General features: G+C 36.5%; 1 protein-coding gene across 5 annotated transcripts in view; it reads right to left on the bottom strand.

Annotated features, from left to right (window-relative positions):
- Positions 1-18948, bottom strand: part of brsk2a (BR serine/threonine kinase 2a) — a 262598-nt gene that overhangs the window by 75815 nt on the left and 167835 nt on the right. For all 5 annotated transcript variants that reach the window (XM_038275549.1, XM_038275539.1, XM_038275558.1 and 2 more), the window contains exons 3-4: positions 5146-5231; positions 966-1106 (exon numbers count right to left, since the gene is read on the bottom strand). In XM_038275549.1, coding sequence (XP_038131477.1) covers positions 966-1106; positions 5146-5231 — 227 coding nt within the window. The remainder of the gene's footprint in view (positions 1-965; positions 1107-5145; positions 5232-18948) is intronic.

Here is an 18948-nt window from a genome sequence, read left to right as displayed (position 1 = left end):
TCGGACTCAGATTTCAGCTTTCAAAAACCAACAATGCAGCGATAGACTTGATTCCTTCCCGCCATCATTGCAACCCCAATCCCTATAAAGGGGAACAAAACACCTTGCCTGTTTCAGCCGGGCCAACAATTCCCTCTAACAACCCCCCCCTTTCAGAGACATAGACAGGCTTCGGTATTGCAGGCTAACAAAGAACCCAAACGACCGCCCATTCCTAAGTTGCGGACCCGTTCGTCCGATTCGATTTGCATGTTTTCTAAGTCAAAACAAGGTTTTGTTTTTGGTCTACTCTATAAAGCCTCGAACTAGACACTCTTTCTGACATTTTGAAAGAAAAAGCTTCCTGGATGGGAAGCGAAATGTTTTCCAACATGTGGATGTTTTTTTAACCTTTTTGAAAGGACTAAAGAAGACTTAATACATTCAGCTAGATTATTTTTGGTATCTAAAGATATGTTGAATTTTGCCCAGATGCAAAATACTGTATCTACTGTATGCCCTGAAGAGGGTATATAGCCTAAAGGGGTCCGCAAGTACTTTGTGGACATAAAGAGGGCTTTGATATTTGATGGGGATGCTGCACGGTACTTTGGTGATGAGAGAGCAAAGCCAAAGCTCTCAATTCATCAGTTGGTCCACGTTCCTACTTTCAACTATGGTCATGACCAAAAGAATTAGTTCCCAGATACAGATACTGAGATGAGCTTCCTCCGCAGGGTGGCTGGCAACCTCCTTATAGATGGGTTAAGGTTGTTGGCCGTCTGGGAGAGAATCTGAGTAGAAGCGCTTCTCCTCCACTTTAAGACGATTCTAATAATTTGGCTCAGACATCTATTTTGAATCACAGTGAAGAATGTTGTTGTAACCTGAAAAATCTGAAGTTCTGTATAATTTCAACAATTCTAGCGAACTATTTATGCTGCGCTGCTGTGCATTCCCTCAGATACAAAGATTGAAGCACTTACCATATTGAATGACTGTGGCAAAAATCCAGGGCAGACATGATTTGTCTGAAGAATTTTCTGGCCTCTTTTGGTGTTAATCTGCCCTTCTTCACCAAGTAGTCAAACAGTTCACCACCAGATACATGTTCTAGCACAAGGTACCTGAGAAAAACAAGAAAATTAAGAAAGAAACCAAAGTCAAAAACATAGTTCCAGAAAGCCAGAAAGAGAAACTCAAGTTATAAACACTTTTATTTTAAATTCCGTTGAAAGAGCTGCAAAAAATAAATAAAACTGAAAACCTCAAAAAGTATTCAAATCTGATGCAACATAACTTTTCAGTAGCACTATTTTCCAAATATGTGTAATTCTCATGCTTTGACTTTTGCTACATAAATAGTGGTGTCATCATATTTTACATTAACAAGGATACATGCCCCCGCCACTTTTTTTTTCATACAGTTGCTGATGAGGTACTGTAGTCTTTTAGTCTGTGTGGTCGGGCTTTTACAGAGCCAGTCTGTCATCCTGAATATATAGCTCAGCCATGTTCTGCAGCACCAAGGGGACAGGAGGGAGATATATCTCCACTGACCTGAGAACAAAGCTATATATCCGGGTTGAAATCCAGCTGGCCTCTGGTTCTGCTCTGCTCATATTTCTTGTACCTAAAGTACTTTTATCCATAACAAGTACAGGTTGGAATCCAAAAAGGTTAAACTCCTTTTCTTTTCCTTTTTTTTTTGTAGCAGCAATCATCTTGACAAAATACCAAATGCACATCCATCATTTCAGTTTTACAGATTACCATATGCTGCAGCAGACTGCATTGGCTATAGAACATGGTCTCTCCAAAGCCAAGGTCTGGCAGGAGTGATTCCTGTGGAACTTACTGTATGACATTTACTTTTGACAATGTTAATCAAAACTAGGGCTGCAATAAATTATTATTTTGCAAATCGATTAATCTGTTGATAATTTTTTCGATTCAACGATTAATAGTCGATAGCCAAAGATTCCCTAAAGAAGCATTTTTTTTTAACAGCAGGTGAAACTAAAGCATATTGACAGTTGAATATGTTTTTTTTCTTAAATGCAAAATGTTAATTTTTTTTTTTTTTTTTTTTACAATTTTGTTACAATAACTGCTCTAAATGGGTCGCTCTGTCAGCTAAAGGCATGTTTTAAAGTCTCTATACTCCAGTTAACGATTAATCAATTACTAAATTAGTTGATGATTATCTTAATAATCGATGAATCATGATTAATCTGATTAATTGTTTTAGCTCTAATTTAAACAGAAATTGAAATACAATAAAACAATGCAATTTGTTCCCATGCAACCATCAGGATACATTAATTGCCTTTGCAAATGATCAAATCCTCATTGATTAATAGATTGTGTCTGTTTTCAATATATGGTCACATGAGAAGGTTAGGGTACCCCATATCACTAAATATATTTATTTTTAAATATTTGGCTATTTTTATATGACACATAGTGTTTACTATGTGTCATATACTGCAACTGGTGGATAGTACCATTTCAGTAGGGAAATTAGGTTAATTGCATTAACAGAAATGTGCAATATGCATCAAAACAAATATACATTGAATCAGGCCTCTTGATCACTTCAATGTTCATACAAACGGCTCCAACTACCTTGAACCGATTTCTTGAAACACAGAACTAAATAATTAAGCCTTGAACTTTATAGACCGGTATCCAATATGGAATAGTATTTAATAGGGGTTAGTTGCAAGTTGTTATCCTGTTTACATCCTCTCTGAAGAGTGGAAACATGTTGCCCAGTCCATCAACAGTCTTTCAAATTTAGAAAAAAACATTAACATATTTTTTTTGAGGCATCAACATTATTGAGATCAAAATAAGTTTATTGTTTGATACATCCACTTTAGCCTTTAATCATTTCCATATCGAGTTAACGGAATAAAAACATACTTAATTTTTTTTAAATCTCTATCCTGGAAAGCTTCATTTTAGACAAGATCTAAATTTTTGTCAGCAAAAGTCTTTATGTTTAGGAGGTGCAAAAAAAAAACTATCTATTGATCAAAACTCATATGCAGCCCTGAAGCCACCATAGTTTGAAAACTAATCTAGGCCAAACTAAACGAGCTAAACTTTTCTTAAAGCTTTTAATTACAATCGCAGTAAACAGCATTTTACTATTAGTATACCCTAATTTTTTTTTTTCTTAAATCTCCTTAGAAATAGAACTAAATACATATATTGGTTCTATGTGACTAAAGAGAGACATTTTTAATAAGAAAATTTTCTGAGGCAACAAAGCTGTACTATCAAAATAAAAAAAGGAAGGCGACATTCAATTTGCAGCTATCATCCAACATACCAGATTCAGTTTGGATAATTTTAACATCTTTGTGTTTACCTAAAAAATATAAAAAGACGAGTACTCTACACAAAAATCTGGAATTTTTAAATGTTTTTAATTAACAAAATAAAGTCAACATGAAGCCAAAATTTTGTCACGCAATCTCAACAGAACCAAAACTAGAATAAACTTAAGGTGACGCACACAAATCCTGTATATGTGCTGCAGTCCGACTTGCGAGCATTTTCACTCTTAAAAGCATAATTTATGTCTGTATCATAATCTGTTTATTCATTCAGCCTATAAATAAGTTATTGGTGAGCAAGGTATCAAATTCTCTCCACCTCTCATATACATAAACACCACATTAGTTTTAACAACTCGTTGCAGGATATGTGCCAGTAAATATAATAAATCTTTTAAGCTCTGGGAGTGCTAAAACCAAACATGCTATATGCCTATCAATTAACGGCTTTCAAGTGGTGATATCTGGACCGGAATCTGAACCGTGTGAGGAGGAAAATCCCGTTAGTGATACGAGTTTATGCGTTCCAGTCCCGCATATTAATAACATTTAAAGCAATTTGTCTTCTGTGATGTAACTAGTGACCGTCTGTCAAAAGTGATGAAGCAATGGGCACAAGATGTGATTTTAATAATCCAGTTACTGGTCTTGAATTCTAATTTTCTGCTTTCTATATCATTTAAAAAGGATGACAGGCACTATTCTGCACGCCCAATAACTTACATGGCCAATAAGTTGAAGATAAAGAGTAAACGGATTTAGTTGACAGGCAATCCTCTGTAGATCAGGAGGTCTACTAGAAAACGGATGGCCTGTCACTCACCGCTGTTAAACTTAGTTAATATATTGAGCATCAGTATGTAAACACAGCTGCTGCAGCCAACTCTGCATAGCTAATGTTTCTTAATGCAGTGGTTTTGGCACTGATAAGCACATCATGGGGTTTGTGTTACAGAGACTTCCCCCCTTGCTATTAACAGTCCCCTGGTGTGCATGACCAAATAAATGCTCAATGCTAGTACTAATGGAGCATCCAGACCCTCGAAGGCAGTCCCAGTTGCCCTGCAATCATAAGATGATCTGCTGCATTAAAATCACCGTTTCCTAAAGACCACCTGAGAGTAATACCTTTAACAGTGAATAGGATGTACACAGAGACACTTTGAAGCGTATGTCAAGCTTATTCATTTTATCAGACTGAGATTTAAAGACAAGATTGATATTTAGCTCATTTTTTAAGTATAAGCTTGATACATATAGGTTTAACAGCAGACAGTTAAGCGTGGACAGTAAAGCGTAACACAAAAGACTGCAAGACAGAGGGAAAAAGGAAAAATGGATAGATGGTTGGACATCTGAATGGATGATAGACAGATGCCAGGAAGAGTGAGTGCATAGACATTGTAATAGAGGTCAGGATTCAAATAAGGAACCTGTAAACACAGATTTGAATAAAAGGGAATATCAAAAAGACAGAAACATGGAAGGCTGCCTGGGTGGACAAAAAATTGATAAATGGTGGATGGATAGATGAACATAAGGATGATGGAGGGAAGGATGCAGGAACAGCTAGATTTAAGTCTGATTACTTTATTTACAGAACTATTTTATTTCTATTTGTCATTCCAATGGGGACAAGGAAAATACTTAAAACTCCATAGTTTGCTAGATTTGTCCTAATTGTGATGAAACCCTGTACAAAATCCTAATAGACATTTTTTGTATAAAAAATATTCAATAGCTTGAAAAGATACCATTCATATCAAAATCACTTGCAGATGCCATGTATGAAACTGGACCATCAATAGTTCATACTTACAAGTATTTTTTATTTTCATAGACATCATGTAGCTTTAAAACGTGTGGGTGTTCTATGAGCTTCAAAATAGCTATTTCTCGCTCCACCTGCAAGAGAAAGAGAAAAAGATACAGTACAGAGGGATAAAAAAAAGGGAAAAAGATAACTGCAAAATCTACATCACTCTTATAAATAACAAAACAAACAATAAATCTCCTTTCTTTAACTTTATGAGATGAGGTCTGATAAATGGGTCCATCTTAAGGTCAGCCAGCCAGGAGTCATTTGTAAAGGTCAAGCAAATCACTAAGCACTGACTTCTACCAAATTTAAAACATTTAGATTATAAGCTAATGGCAAACACAGGCAAAAGAGGGTTCCTTAATAAACATGGAAACTATAAAGCAGGGGTCTCCAAACATTTTAAGGCTGAGGGCCCCTTCAAGGGTACTTCAAGGGTAAAGAGTTATAGGAAGGGCTACCAATACAGACCCTATGGACTGTAAGGGTCAGCATTCACCTGAACTTCGTACATTATCAACACATTTTATTGTTTCTTTTAGTTTTGACATTTTTATTTTGAAATGCTCTATAAATGATTAAAAAAAGAAGAGCAACAGAATAAAATACAATTTCAAACTTCTATTTTCAGAAGACTGAGGGCACACAATGTGGTTGGTGACCCCTGCTATAGAGGAATGCAAATGTTTTTACACCCGCTTCTTAACATTTTCTACATCCCAACAGTCCAATTTACATAACGTTAATGTAAGCATAAACTTTTATTGTTACTCATCTGAGCAGGACATTCTTTTTCAAAGGTTTGCCGTTCCCTACTTGGCTTTTTCAATCTTTCTACAATTTCTTCTCTCTACAGTGTGTATATATATATATATATAGATAACAAATAAAATTTATTAAAATGACAAATACCCTGGTATTTTTTAAGGTTCTGTTTATGTTGTATAGTCATTATATTCTAGTGGTATTCTTTCTTGTATAAGAGCCAGCTTGTTTACACTGTGCTGCAGAGAGCATCCCATCATAATATGGTATTACTATGCATCCAAGTGTGCAGCCCGGGGGTGCAAAGGAGTGTAAAATGTCCAGACAACTGCTTCAGTAGCTGCTTTATTCCACAAGTGTCTGACATATTGATTGTTCATACAAAGACAGAAAAAGTCAGGACAAGCTAAAAGTTGACTCTGAACGACTAACTTCTGAGAGACAGTTTCAGTTCACTTTGAGAGCAGAAATTCACCATAATGGAGCTGATCAGTATGGCGTTATGTCAGCATGTCTAGAGAGAGTTGTCGGCTAGTACAGCTGACATTGAAAATCAGCGCGGGAAACCAGTTTGACAGAAGGCAAAGTTATTCCTCAGCAATCCTGCTCTCCTCCATGTTATCTGCTCACCCTTTTCCTTCACATTTCCCATCACCACTGGGATTCTAACTTTTTCTGACAAAGAAGTAGATCAAAGAGCTGTGCGAGTTTAAGTGTTCTATGTTTTAACTTGATTTCATCAAAGTCTATTTTATGATGTCTCTGACAGCTTTCATGTTACTTTTATGTCAATCTCACTGTGTATGATTTCTGTTAACATTTCATTGAAATGCAGGCAAACTCTGATTAGTTGGCTAACTAAGTTTCCGCTTTCTTGGCATGAAAAAAAAAGAACTTGCCTTATTAATTTCACAATTTTTTTAGGCTTTAGCATTTTCTCATCTCTAGATGTATTTCATCTCTTACTCAGATTTTTTTTTCTCCCAAGGATAACAATTGTCATCATCGTCACAAAAGATGAGTAAGAAATTAAAGGTTTTAAGAAACCTGCAAGGTATAACTACATCTATTTCCCAAAAATAAATGTGAAACTGTTTGAGAAAGTAGTTAAAGTTTGGGAAACCATCTAAGAAATTGGATTAATTATTTTTTCCTAAATGAAAACAAATCATAAAACTCTAAATAAGGAGAGCAATGAGATCATGGAGCGTAAAATGAAACCTGCTACAATATTTTTTGTTATATTGAGGCCTGTCTCATTAAGAGTCTTCCAGCTGCATTCGACACGTGACAGAATCTTTTGAAGCAAGTTGAAGCTATATTCAAACAATGAACGCATGAGTATCTATGCTTAAGTCTCTTATATGAAAAATACATCATAGTTCTTGAGTTGACTAAGTGATAGTAAACTAAGATTTTATGTTGCACTGAATAACTGTACAGAAAAGAAAATCACTGAAGACATCTCACTACGTGTGTAAATGTTTGTTCAGACCATAGAAACTATAGAGGAGATATAGACAGCTCAGGTAGGAGAATTTATTAACAGAAAACCATTACTTGTGTACCTATGCACAATTTTGAAAACTGTCCATCTACCTGCAACGTTGGCAGGTTGCCTAAAAGACAATACACAACACTGAGCAAGTGTGTGTTGTTGTGTTGTTGACCAATCACGTTGCCTATTTTAAGCAAGCCATGCTTTTTACTAGGATTTTGTAAACAAAATGTGGCAACAAATTGCTCTCATTTAACCGTTACAACATATAACCCTTTATTAATGTGAAGTAATTTCTTTTTCCGAGCAGTCTTTTAACACACCATGAGCATACACATGCTAAACCTGCATTCACACCGAAGAATTTTTGGGTGTCAAAAACGCTTAAACGCCAAACGTGGATGGTCAACTGTGGTCAAGTTGTTTTGACCCCTTTGACGCTTTGCACTCTGGTTGTTTATCTGCTCTATTCTGTAGCTACAAGCTAAAGACCGGCTTGGCTTTATATGATTTGATGAGTTGGAAAAAAATTTCTGACACATCTTTAAGTGAGAAATATCATATGTGCAGTCGCTTCATCAGGATTATGATCCTGCTAAAATATGCAACACTTGTTTGGAGCTCCAGACATCCAGCATACCACTGGGAGGCAGTGCTGGAAATCCCCGCTGGGAGCTTGCTGCTGCGGCCAGTCTGCGGCCTGGGCTGCATTTTCTTGATCAAGTTCAAATGGATTAAATAGTAGGCAGGTTTTCCTCAGCTGTCTCTTTAGTTTTGCTGATATAGGCTTAGGCTGCTGGAGGACATAAGGACCACTTTTTATCATTCTGCTTCATTCCATATTTATTTTCCTATTGTGCAGTATTTGTTAGTTCAGTCCCTAAGTTTTTGTTCTCTATGGTTTTTCATCATAATAGCTTCATCTTGGCTTAGCTAACTGCTTAGCCTATGCTATACATAATGACACTGATGATGTGGTGGGTCAAGAAGAGACAGCAACTGACTGCAATGAAGGAGTATGCATTACTACTTTTAACCTGGAGGAGGAGATGCAAGAATCACTCCTCAACTCTGAGGGGAAACTATTTCATGGAAAAGGAAACACAGTTAGCCAATGATAACTGTAAGCACTCTCTTTAATCCCTTTGCCATTAAAACTGGCTCAGAGCTTATATTTTCCTTTTATATGTTTCTCCTTGGAACCCCAGTCAGCCTTTGCAGAAGACCTCTTGAAAAAAGACCAGTTTACTGCTTGATGTTTCTTCCTGTCAAAAAAGAACATTTCCGGTCCACTGTCACTGCATACATTGCTGTAGTGGTCAAAAACAAAATGCGATTTATTATCTACTGTCACCATATGCTCATTCTGGAAGAGTGTGTCTAGCCAGTCAATGACTCAATCAATGCTATCAACTGGTTTTCCTTAGGTCGAAAACTTTTTTCCACTCTGACTTCAAGATCTGATTTAATTGTTTTTTATATTTTCTTCAATTCTTTTTTTGATTTCCACAAGTTTTGCATCACTGACAAGCTCATTATCCACTCTTGCAAGATCTGTTAGTCATTTAAAATGGTCTTAGGTAGACTAGCCCATGTTATACCACAACCTACCACAATTATGCATAATTTTGCATCAATATATCACGCTACTATTCATATCCCACTACAATGAATTTAAAATTAGTGTTATAACATGACAAACTAAAAAAAAAAATACAATAAAAAAAGAGCTATGCATAGTTTTCCAATGCTCTGATCAGAATATAATCTCTTATCTTCCTTTCAACACTTTTACTCCTCCATGTAGACCTGTCTGATTTGACCTCACAAGTTTCCCCCCCCCATTCTCCTCCTTCAGTCTTGCTCCCATCTCACAGTTGGTTGACCATGCGCCCTGCTGAGTAATCATTTATATATAAAAAAAAAAGAAAGAAACAGAGTGTGTAAAGCCCCAAAAGTCGCAGGTGAGAAAAAAAAGCATATCCATCTTGAATAAAAGGGGTAAAGTGCTAAATGCATAATTAACGGTGCCAAGAAGTACAATGTAGGATGAGAGTGCTTGGTCTAATCCAGAAACTAATGAGTTTTATCCACAGGCCTAAACTGTGCTACTTTGTCACCTTAGGTGGAGGCGTGCTATTAAGAACAAGCCCATGGTGCCTGACTAGCAGTGGGGTTCCCTGCAAAGAGACTAATGCTAAGCAGGTCTCAGGAAGGGATGAGCTGTTGAAATGCCTCAAAGCAGGCAGCTGGCTTCCTAAGATTCCCATTTAAAGCCTTTTGTTAATTAAAATAGGGGAAACAAGGCTCAGTGTAAGGGTTTAGCTCTAAAATCACCTTCTTATTAGATTAGCTGCTGATTAATTTACTAATGTAAATCCAGAAACCAGGTTTTCTCTTTCATGTTAGAAACAAAACCATTGAAATAAACCTTCAGTAATTTCCACACCACCCTTTATAAAGACAATGAAAACTCAATTTCTTTTAATTGCAAAAGGACAAACAATATTTTTCGTTAATGAATAAATTATTGTTCATCTTGTCCATGCATAGGACTGAGTAATTGCTGCTCATACAGACAGCCACCCCCTCCAAAAGTTTTACATTCCAGGTGGCCATATTCTGCCTTGCCTGTAACCAGAATGTAGCACACTCTTTCTCATTAAGTTTCACATCTGTGAGTGTAGGCACTGCTATTCAGCTACCATTTCTCAAAAGCACTTCATTAGCAGACTTTGAGCACCGATCACTCTCTCACACACCAGCATACACACCCACACACACACACACACACACACTCAGGTGGACAGGTGGTCAGTTGAACAGCCCTTCGCTTTTATCATTCTTGCCTTCTGTCTTCTTTTAAGGATTGGCCACAATTTTAAGCAACATCTCTATTAATAATTCTGTTCACAACAACCTGAAAAAGTTGTTACATTCATGCTGATTTTGCACAGTTTCTGTCTTAGTTAGATAACATGCTGCTGTCATTATTGAACATCTATGGTGTTGCTTCTATTTTCACATATCCATTACTGTAAGAATGCGCACAGCTGTAAATTGATTATTTATTCTCTATTCGTATTGTAAAAACACTGTACAATACAGTATTGTCTTTGGTTTTTTCTGTTTTTGTTTTTTAACTTTGTTAATTTTCTAAGGTCTACATTTGTGTGACCACTTTGCTATAATCTTTTGTGGCTGTAACACTATTTCCCCATTGTAGGACGAATAAAGGGATTTTCTATGCTATGAATTTCTCAATGAGAAAGCTTAGGGGTAAAAGCGTTATCAAAATCCAGTGATGGAGAGGAAAACTTGGTTATTTTGGTGATTATGAGAATAAAAGGAGCTTGTTAGAGAATTTGCTGACTGGGGCTTACAACTTGAAGTCTTGTAAGGCCTTCAATTTGGGACACCTCTCCACACAAAGTTAATTAAGGGGGAAAGTATGAGTCCTGTTCTAGAGTAACCACAGCTTTAGTATAACAAATACGTACAGAATTTATAAGCTGGGCAAGTCAATTGCAAGTTCAATGTATCTTCACTTCGACATGGCTTGTCTCAAAAACACATAATTAACAAAGGACTTCTCTTGAATTTAATTTTTTTGGAATTTGTATAAATGAAGGACACACATATTGGCAATGAATGGAATATTAGCCCAATATAGTGAGCATTTCCCACATCCAAGTGCTTAATCTACCAGACCATGTGAAGACTTTTTTCAGCTTTTTTTTGTTTTCATATTCTTAAGATTTATGTACAAACCATGTACATAGAAAGTGTGTTAAAGCACTCAGGTCTTATTGGTATAGTGTAAATAAAAAGAAAAAAGAAAAATTAAAATGACCTGAGCCTTTATCAGTATGGTAAAGGGGTCATTTATTTAGTTAAATGGCACTGGATTATATCACCTTTGTCTCAGTATATATGAAACTTTTCAAAACAGTAACTGAAGCTACATTTAAAAGAAAACCATCTTTGTGGAACACTTTTTATTACTTTATATTTATTTTATATCTTGATGCATTTATTTTCTTTCTTACTAAAATATTTTAAATAGTTCAAGTTTAACTAAAAATGCTGAAGGTTTCCTTCTGTTTCCTTCCTTCAGGGAGTTTTTCCTCTCCACTGTCATTACAAGCATGGTTGGGATAGCTGAAGAGTCAATGAGCCGATGCAATCAACTGGTTTTCCTTAGAAAACTTTGAATCAATTTGACTCTATGATCTGGTTAAACTGTCTCTGTAAAGTGCCTTGAGATAACATCTGTTGTGAATTGGAGATACAGTGGGCGCTGATTGGAAATGGACACTTCACTCACGCTCCGCGTGTTTCACGTATTGTGTGAAAAACATGTGACTACTATAGCCACTAGGTGGCAGTCTGACTCCATTTCGGCGTCCCATGAGTCAGAATTACATAGGTCGAGTAGCAGACTGGAAGAGGTGTCACGGGTTGCGAGTTTATAGCGCAGAGGTTAAGCTGAGTGGTCTTTGGTTCAATAGACTGTGGGTTCAATCCCAGCTGTGGCCGAGTTGCCTTAAATGTTTTTGTTTTGTTTTTTATTATAATTATTATCGCTTTTTTTATAAAGTAATGAAAGTTAGAATGTAAAGTAATGAAACCAGGTTTTCTATTTTTGAAACAACAATTGGAGTTATTCGTTGGACATTCACGCATGAGCCTGTATAAAAAGAGGAGCTGACCAGCTCCTTTAGTCAGAGACACCGTGTCTGTACGTTTGTGGGCCTGCAGTCAACTGAAAAGCAGGTTTATTGGGGATCTTGGTGTGATATTGTTCTATTTTATTTTGTTTTTGATTAAAATAAAGTTAATGAATTAATTTAACATAAGATTATGCAGTCAAGTGACTGCATAATCTTATTTTATGAAAATGGTTGCGTAGTTATAGATACACCTCCGATCTTATCTGAGAACTGTTATTTCTATTTATCTGCATCGCTATTATTTAATGAAAAATAAAATTAATTAAGTTGGAGCCGGGGATACGGACTGTAGCGCAACCAGAGAAAGGCGACAGAGACAGTGCTGCGGCTGGTGATGTTGAAATTAAAATCATATCCAAAGTTGATTCCTCATTAAGATAAGCCAAAGTTATTCAAAAGGGTATGTAAGAAAATATATTTTCTTTAGTTTTGTAAAATATAAGTGCCGTTGAAAGCTTTGTTTTTGTGTGTTACTTTCTTGCCGTGCAATACGTGACACCCCTCCCAGTCTGGTCAAGTAGCAGACTGGGAGGGATGTCACGTGTTGCGAACTTATAGCGCAGTGGCTAAGCTGAGTGGTGTGTAGACTAACAGCTTGTGGGTTCAATCCCAACTGTGGCCGAGTTGCCTTAAATGTTTTTTTTTTTTTTTTTTTTTTTTATAAAGCATCTTAATGCACCTTTTTCCTCCCTGTTTGCACCTCCAGTAACTTCTATGCCAATATGTGACGAGTGAATTTCTCCGCTGTGAGATCAATAAAGCTCATCTAATCACATCTACTCCAATCTAAATAAATAAATAAATATACACATGTTCAATAAATAAATAAGCATTCAATTAATTACCCCCAATAAATGGTGAAATGATATGTTCTCATAATAAATCATTTATTTAAAAAATGCTGTTATGTTCCTTTTTTTTTAATTCCTTTTAAAATGCTTAACTATTTTTATTCTTTTATTTTCTTTCAAAAAATCACTAGATTTTAAAAACACTCATAGGTTTTGAAAGGTATTATATATATATAGAAACTAAAACGCTCGGATCTTTCTGTCATTTTGTGTGCGTGTGAAGCATCTGCAATGTTTTCGTTAAATATTCAAATAAATAAGATGGACTTTAAACTAGCAGACACGTTTGGATTTTTGCCATTTAATTTTTTTATTTAATTTTAAAAACGAAAGAAATGGAAATGGGGTTTGACGAAAACCAGAAATATGGTCTGCCTGCATTCATGAACAACTTATGTTTGTGAGACCCCCTACCCCTCAGGACCCCCGCCTAATCAGTGCAAAAAATAACGACAAATGGCTTTAGCAGGTTATTCAGAGTTGACGCGGTACTTTGCAGACAACTTACTCTCTTGTTCTCTGACAATAGAATTCAACCACCACCATTTACAGAGACCCCCTCCCCCTCACAGCTCAACTTTGTGGTTTCAACACTGCAGCGAAAGTTTCCTGATATGGGGAAGAGTGACTTGAAGGACTGCATTGATAAGATCAACGAATTTCTCCGTACAACACGCAAATCATCCCAACGACTCTCAATGTAAACCTGTTCAGTATTCATCACAATAAACACATTTTCTCTCATGCTCTTTTCCCACTTTGTGTTGTTTTAAAATCTAATCTGAAATATAGAAATAGAAATTATAGAAACAAAATGTTTCACAGCAGTTTTTTCAGGAACAGAATCAGGTTTATTGACATTGTCAGAGAAGGAGTTCACAAACTAGGGATTTTTTTATGGTACAATCGTGCAAGATGACACATATAAGGGTAAATAGAATTATAAAAATATCTAAACACTGTGGCAATATATAAGCAATATCTATACCGTATATCCAGGTCTGGGACGGATTTTAGCAGGGGCTTACCGGGGCTGCAGCGAGTTTAAAAATAAAATTAATAAAATTGAACAATATCACACCAAGATCCCCAATAAACCTGCTTTTCAGTTGACTGCTGATCCACAGGACAAAAAACTGGTCATAATCAGGGAAGCAGACAGACTAAAGAAAGCTAGGAAACGTCTCACCAAAACACACAAATAACCTGGCGCTGATGGGACGCAAACAATCAGATTAGAACCGAAGAACTCGCTGCCTCTGCATCAACAGTTTTTTTTATAAAGTAATGAAAGTTAGAATGTAACCAGGTTTTCTATTTTTGAAACAACAATTGGAGTTATTCGTTGGACATTCACGCATGAGCCTGTATAAAAAGAGGAGCTGACTTTGCATGTAAACTCGCTGCTTCTGCATCAACAGCGATGTTGATGAGTGGAAAAAAACCCCACCTGGTCTCCTTACCAAAGGGAGCATCGCACATTTCAAGGGATAAAAAGACGTTAATGTGCGCTTATAGTCGTGAAAATACGGTAAATTCTAACGCTATCCATTCACAAAAATATAAATCCTACGGGAATGCCGGGGCCCCGGGCTGCAGCCCCGGTAAGCCCCTGCTAAAATCCGTCCCAGACCTGGATATACGGTATAGATATTGCTTATATATTGCCACAGTGTTTAGATATTTTTATAATTCTATTTACCCTTATATGTGTCATCTTGCACGATTGTACCATAAAAAAATCCCTAGTTTGTGAACTCCTTCTCTGACAATGTCAATAAACCTGATTCTGTTCCTGAAAAAACTGCTGTGAAACATTTTGTTTCTATAATTTCTATTTCTATATTTCAGATTAGATTTTAAAACAACACAAAGTGGGAAAAGAGCATGTGGGAAAATGTGTTTATTGTGATGAATACTGAACAGGTTTACATTGAGAGTCGTTGGGATGATTTGCGTGTTGTACGGAGAAATTCGTTGATCTTATCAATGCAGTCCTTCAAGTCACTCTTCCCCATATCAGGAAACTTTCGCTGCAGTGTTGAAACCACAAAGTTGGGCTGTGAGGGGGAGGGGGTCTCTGTAAATGGTGGTGGTTGAATTCTATTGTCAGAGAACAAGAGAGTAAGTTGTCTGCAAAGTACCGCGTCAACTCTGAATAACCTGCTAAAGCCATTTGTCGTTATTTTTTGCACTGATTAGGCGGGGGTCCTGAGGGGTAGGGGGTCTCACAAACATAAGTTGTTCATGAATGCAGGCAGACCATATTTCTGGTTTTCGTCAAACCCCATTTCCATTTCTTTCGTTTTTAAAATTAAATAAAAAAATTAAATGGCAAAAATCCAAACGTGTCTGCTAGTTTAAAGTCCATCTTATTTATTTGAATATTTAACGAAAACATTGCAGATGCTTCACACGCACACAAAAATGACAGAAAGATCCGAGCGTTTTAGTTTCTATATATATATAATACCTTTCAAAACCTATGAGTGTTTTTAAAATCTAGTGATTTTTTGAAAGAAAATAAAAGAATAAAAATAGTTAAGCATTTTAAAAGGAATTTAAAAAAAAGGAACATAACAGCATTTTTTAAATAAATGATTTATTATGAGAACATATCATTTCACCATTTATTGGGGGTAATTAATTGAATGCTTATTTATTTATTGAACATGTGTATATTTATTTATTTATTTAGATTGGAGTAGATGTGATTAGATGAGCTTTATTGATCTCACAGCGGAGAAATTCACTCGTCACATATTGGCATAGAAGTTACTGGAGGTGCAAACAGGGAGGAAAAGGGTGCATTAAGATGCTTTATAAAAAAAAAAAAAAAAAAAAAGACATTTAAGGCAACTCGGCCACAGTTGGGATTGAACCCACAAGCTGTTAGTCTACACACCACTCAGCTTAGCCACTGCGCTATAAGTTCGCAACACGTGACATCCCTCCCAGTCTGCTACTTGACCAGACTGGGAGGGGTGTCACGTATTGCACGGCAAGAAAGTAACACACAAAAACAAAGCTTTCAACGGCACTTATATTTTACAAAACTAAAGAAAATATATTTTCTTACATACCCTTTTGAATAACTTTGGCTTATCTTAATGAGGAATCAACTTTGGATATGATTTTAATTTCAACATCACCAGCCGCAGCACTGTCTCTGTCGCCTTTCTCTGGTTGCGCTACAGTCCGTATCCCCGGCTCCAACTTAATTAATTTTATTTTTCATTAAATAATAGCGATGCAGATAAATAGAAATAACAGTTCTCAGATAAGATCGGAGGTGTATCTATAACTACGCAACCATTTTCATAAAATAAGATTATGCAGTCACTTAATTCATTAACTTTATTTTAATCAAAAACAAAATAAAATAGCACAGTATCACACCAAGATCCCCAATAAACCTGCTTTTCAGTTGACTGCAGGCCCACAAACGTCACCCTCAGCACGGCAGAGGTCCCAAGCGCCACCTGGTGGTTGTCCAGGTACATTGCAGTTCTTTTTGAAATAAAAAAACTGGCCTCAGGAAATACAACGTGATTCACGTGGGAATCACACAGGAATCACGCAGGAAACCGTCCATTTCCAACCAGTCCCCACTGTATATGAATAAACTGAATCAAAGTGAAATTGGGGGTTCGCTAGAGGCATTCCATAAGCCATTAAATTATATTAAATAGGGTTTTTACAATTCAATTCCATGACCACAGAGGCATCTAGACATGTCAAATTTGAGAATGGATTGGTTTGACTATAAAGAAGTGGAACAATGTTCTATGGAGTAACAAATCGTTCTTTTCCATCTGGCACTGATGGATAAGTTCAAGCATGGTGTTTGCAGAGAATGGTACCTGCTTGCCTTTAATGTACCAAGAGTAAACTTTGGTAGAGATAGGAATTAAAATGTGGAGTTGTTTTTCAGGAGCTGTGCTTGGACCCTTAGTTCCAATGAGAGCAAACCTGAATAATTAAGCAAGCCAAGACATTTTGGACCATAAAGACATGGATGTAGAGTTTGCCTAGGATGAGGTTGATAAATCAAGTTACAAATACATATTCTGCAGATTCAAAGTATGAGAGCGACATTAATAAAGCTCCATTGTCAGACAATTTATTCTCCAAATTATAGCCCTGCACCTGAAGGACTGAATGGATGCACAAACAAATGACTGGTTAGATCATAGTGCTTAGCAGGAGATGACAGATGACTAAATAAAGACAGAGACAAGGCAAAAAAAAAAGATACACACAGATTAGATTCAAGCTGCTTATGTCACAGTGTATCTGCACAAAGGATCCAGACCAAAATCTCAAAGGGGAAAAAAATGAATCACAGGCTCCATCATCTCTCACTCAGCCATTATTGCACCTCACACTATGTCACAGTCCTTTCCCTTGACCGCTCTCTTGCACGCTGAAGGAAAACACAGACATTTCTGTCACCTACCCTAGGCAGCCAGCAAAAGGTCCCTTGATACTTAGATCTAAGGATCAAAGTCAACAGGGCAGCCATGTGTGTCTGCAAAAAGCCGGTGGTTTTGCTCAAATGGAGACCAAAGGAAATGCAAGAATAACTGGTTAGATCAAACACAATAAAAAAAACAAACAAAGCAGGAAAAGAAGGAGCAGGACTGAATCTGGAAGGAGAAACCGCATAATTATCTGTACTGATGAGGATGACTTTCTTTCTGGAACGCATCTTATAAACCCTAAACATCCTACAGCCTCTTATGTAGATAATCAACATCACATTGCAAAGGGTAAACATTTCCTGAAGCATTATGATGCATTGATATAATGATAAGGTGATGAGCCATCAGGGACAAGGGCAAATTGTTTGTTCTTATAGAAATGTAAGGCAGCATTCTGCGGCAAGCATGGCCTCAGTAAATCGTTCCCCCTGTCAGCCCCCCCACCCCAATGTATGTGATGAACGGTTTGTACTGAAACTGAAATCTCAATTAAAATGTAAATTTTAGTTGACAATAAACTAAATCGATTAATTGATTGAATCCACCTAGAGTGCTTGGCAAATGTGTTTATACTGCATTCACAGTAGTAGAATGATAAGAAACCTAAATGTGTTTCATATGGATTTCATTTGAGAGACCAACATGAAGAAGCGCAGGATTGTGATGTGTTATGAAAATTATATAGTTTTTATTTTTTACACTATTTTTTCCACATAAATCTGAACAGTGTGGTGTGCATTTATATTCAAATCCAGATTAACAGTCAACTATGTTTGTTGCTGAAAAACTTTGATGACATGTCTATTCCAGCTTTTCACATTTAACGACATTAATGACATTTTGCCTGTTGAATCGTGATGCGTCGCAATATCAATTTTAAACTCATGGTACAGACTTTCAGTTGGACTGGTCCGTACTTTGACCCGGCCACATTAATACATTAATATCCTTTAAATTAAGTCAATCCATTGCAGTTCTGGCTCTACGTTTGGGATCGTTGCTTTCCAACACTGCCTTATTCTAAAAATTCTGAGCTTTGCCCTACAGTCATAAGCCTTCAACTGTTTTTTCTTTCAGAGAAAACTTTCCCCATGGTAGCTTTGTTTAACAATAAAAATAACACCTTACATTGCAAGATATTTTTTTTTGCATATCACTTTTCAAATGACCCTGATGATGCCTACAAACCCAAATGTATTGGTCTCACAGTAAAGTATTGCTGAAGTTTTCACCACAACAGATCTTTCACCCTCTTCATGCATGTTGAAAGTTGGCAAATTTGTACTAGAATCTTTTGGATTTCATAAAGCTTTTCAATCCATATATCTTTCCTTCTACTTAGTAGTAATGGGCACCTTGTTTTGCCAGATTGAATCAAGCCCCAAAAATTCCACTAAATCAATTTTAGGTCAGGTATGGAAATAAATATAGTATTTTTATTACCGTATTATTGCAGAACTCTAGGCACTTTT

Source organism: Cyprinodon tularosa, unplaced genomic scaffold, assembly GCF_016077235.1.
Source record: "Cyprinodon tularosa strain WSP-4 unplaced genomic scaffold, ASM1607723v1 ctg121, whole genome shotgun sequence".
Taxonomy (NCBI): domain Eukaryota; kingdom Metazoa; phylum Chordata; class Actinopteri; order Cyprinodontiformes; family Cyprinodontidae; genus Cyprinodon; species Cyprinodon tularosa.
The sequence above is the reverse complement of the archived record's forward strand: the minus strand, read 5'-3'. Positions and strand labels throughout refer to the sequence as shown.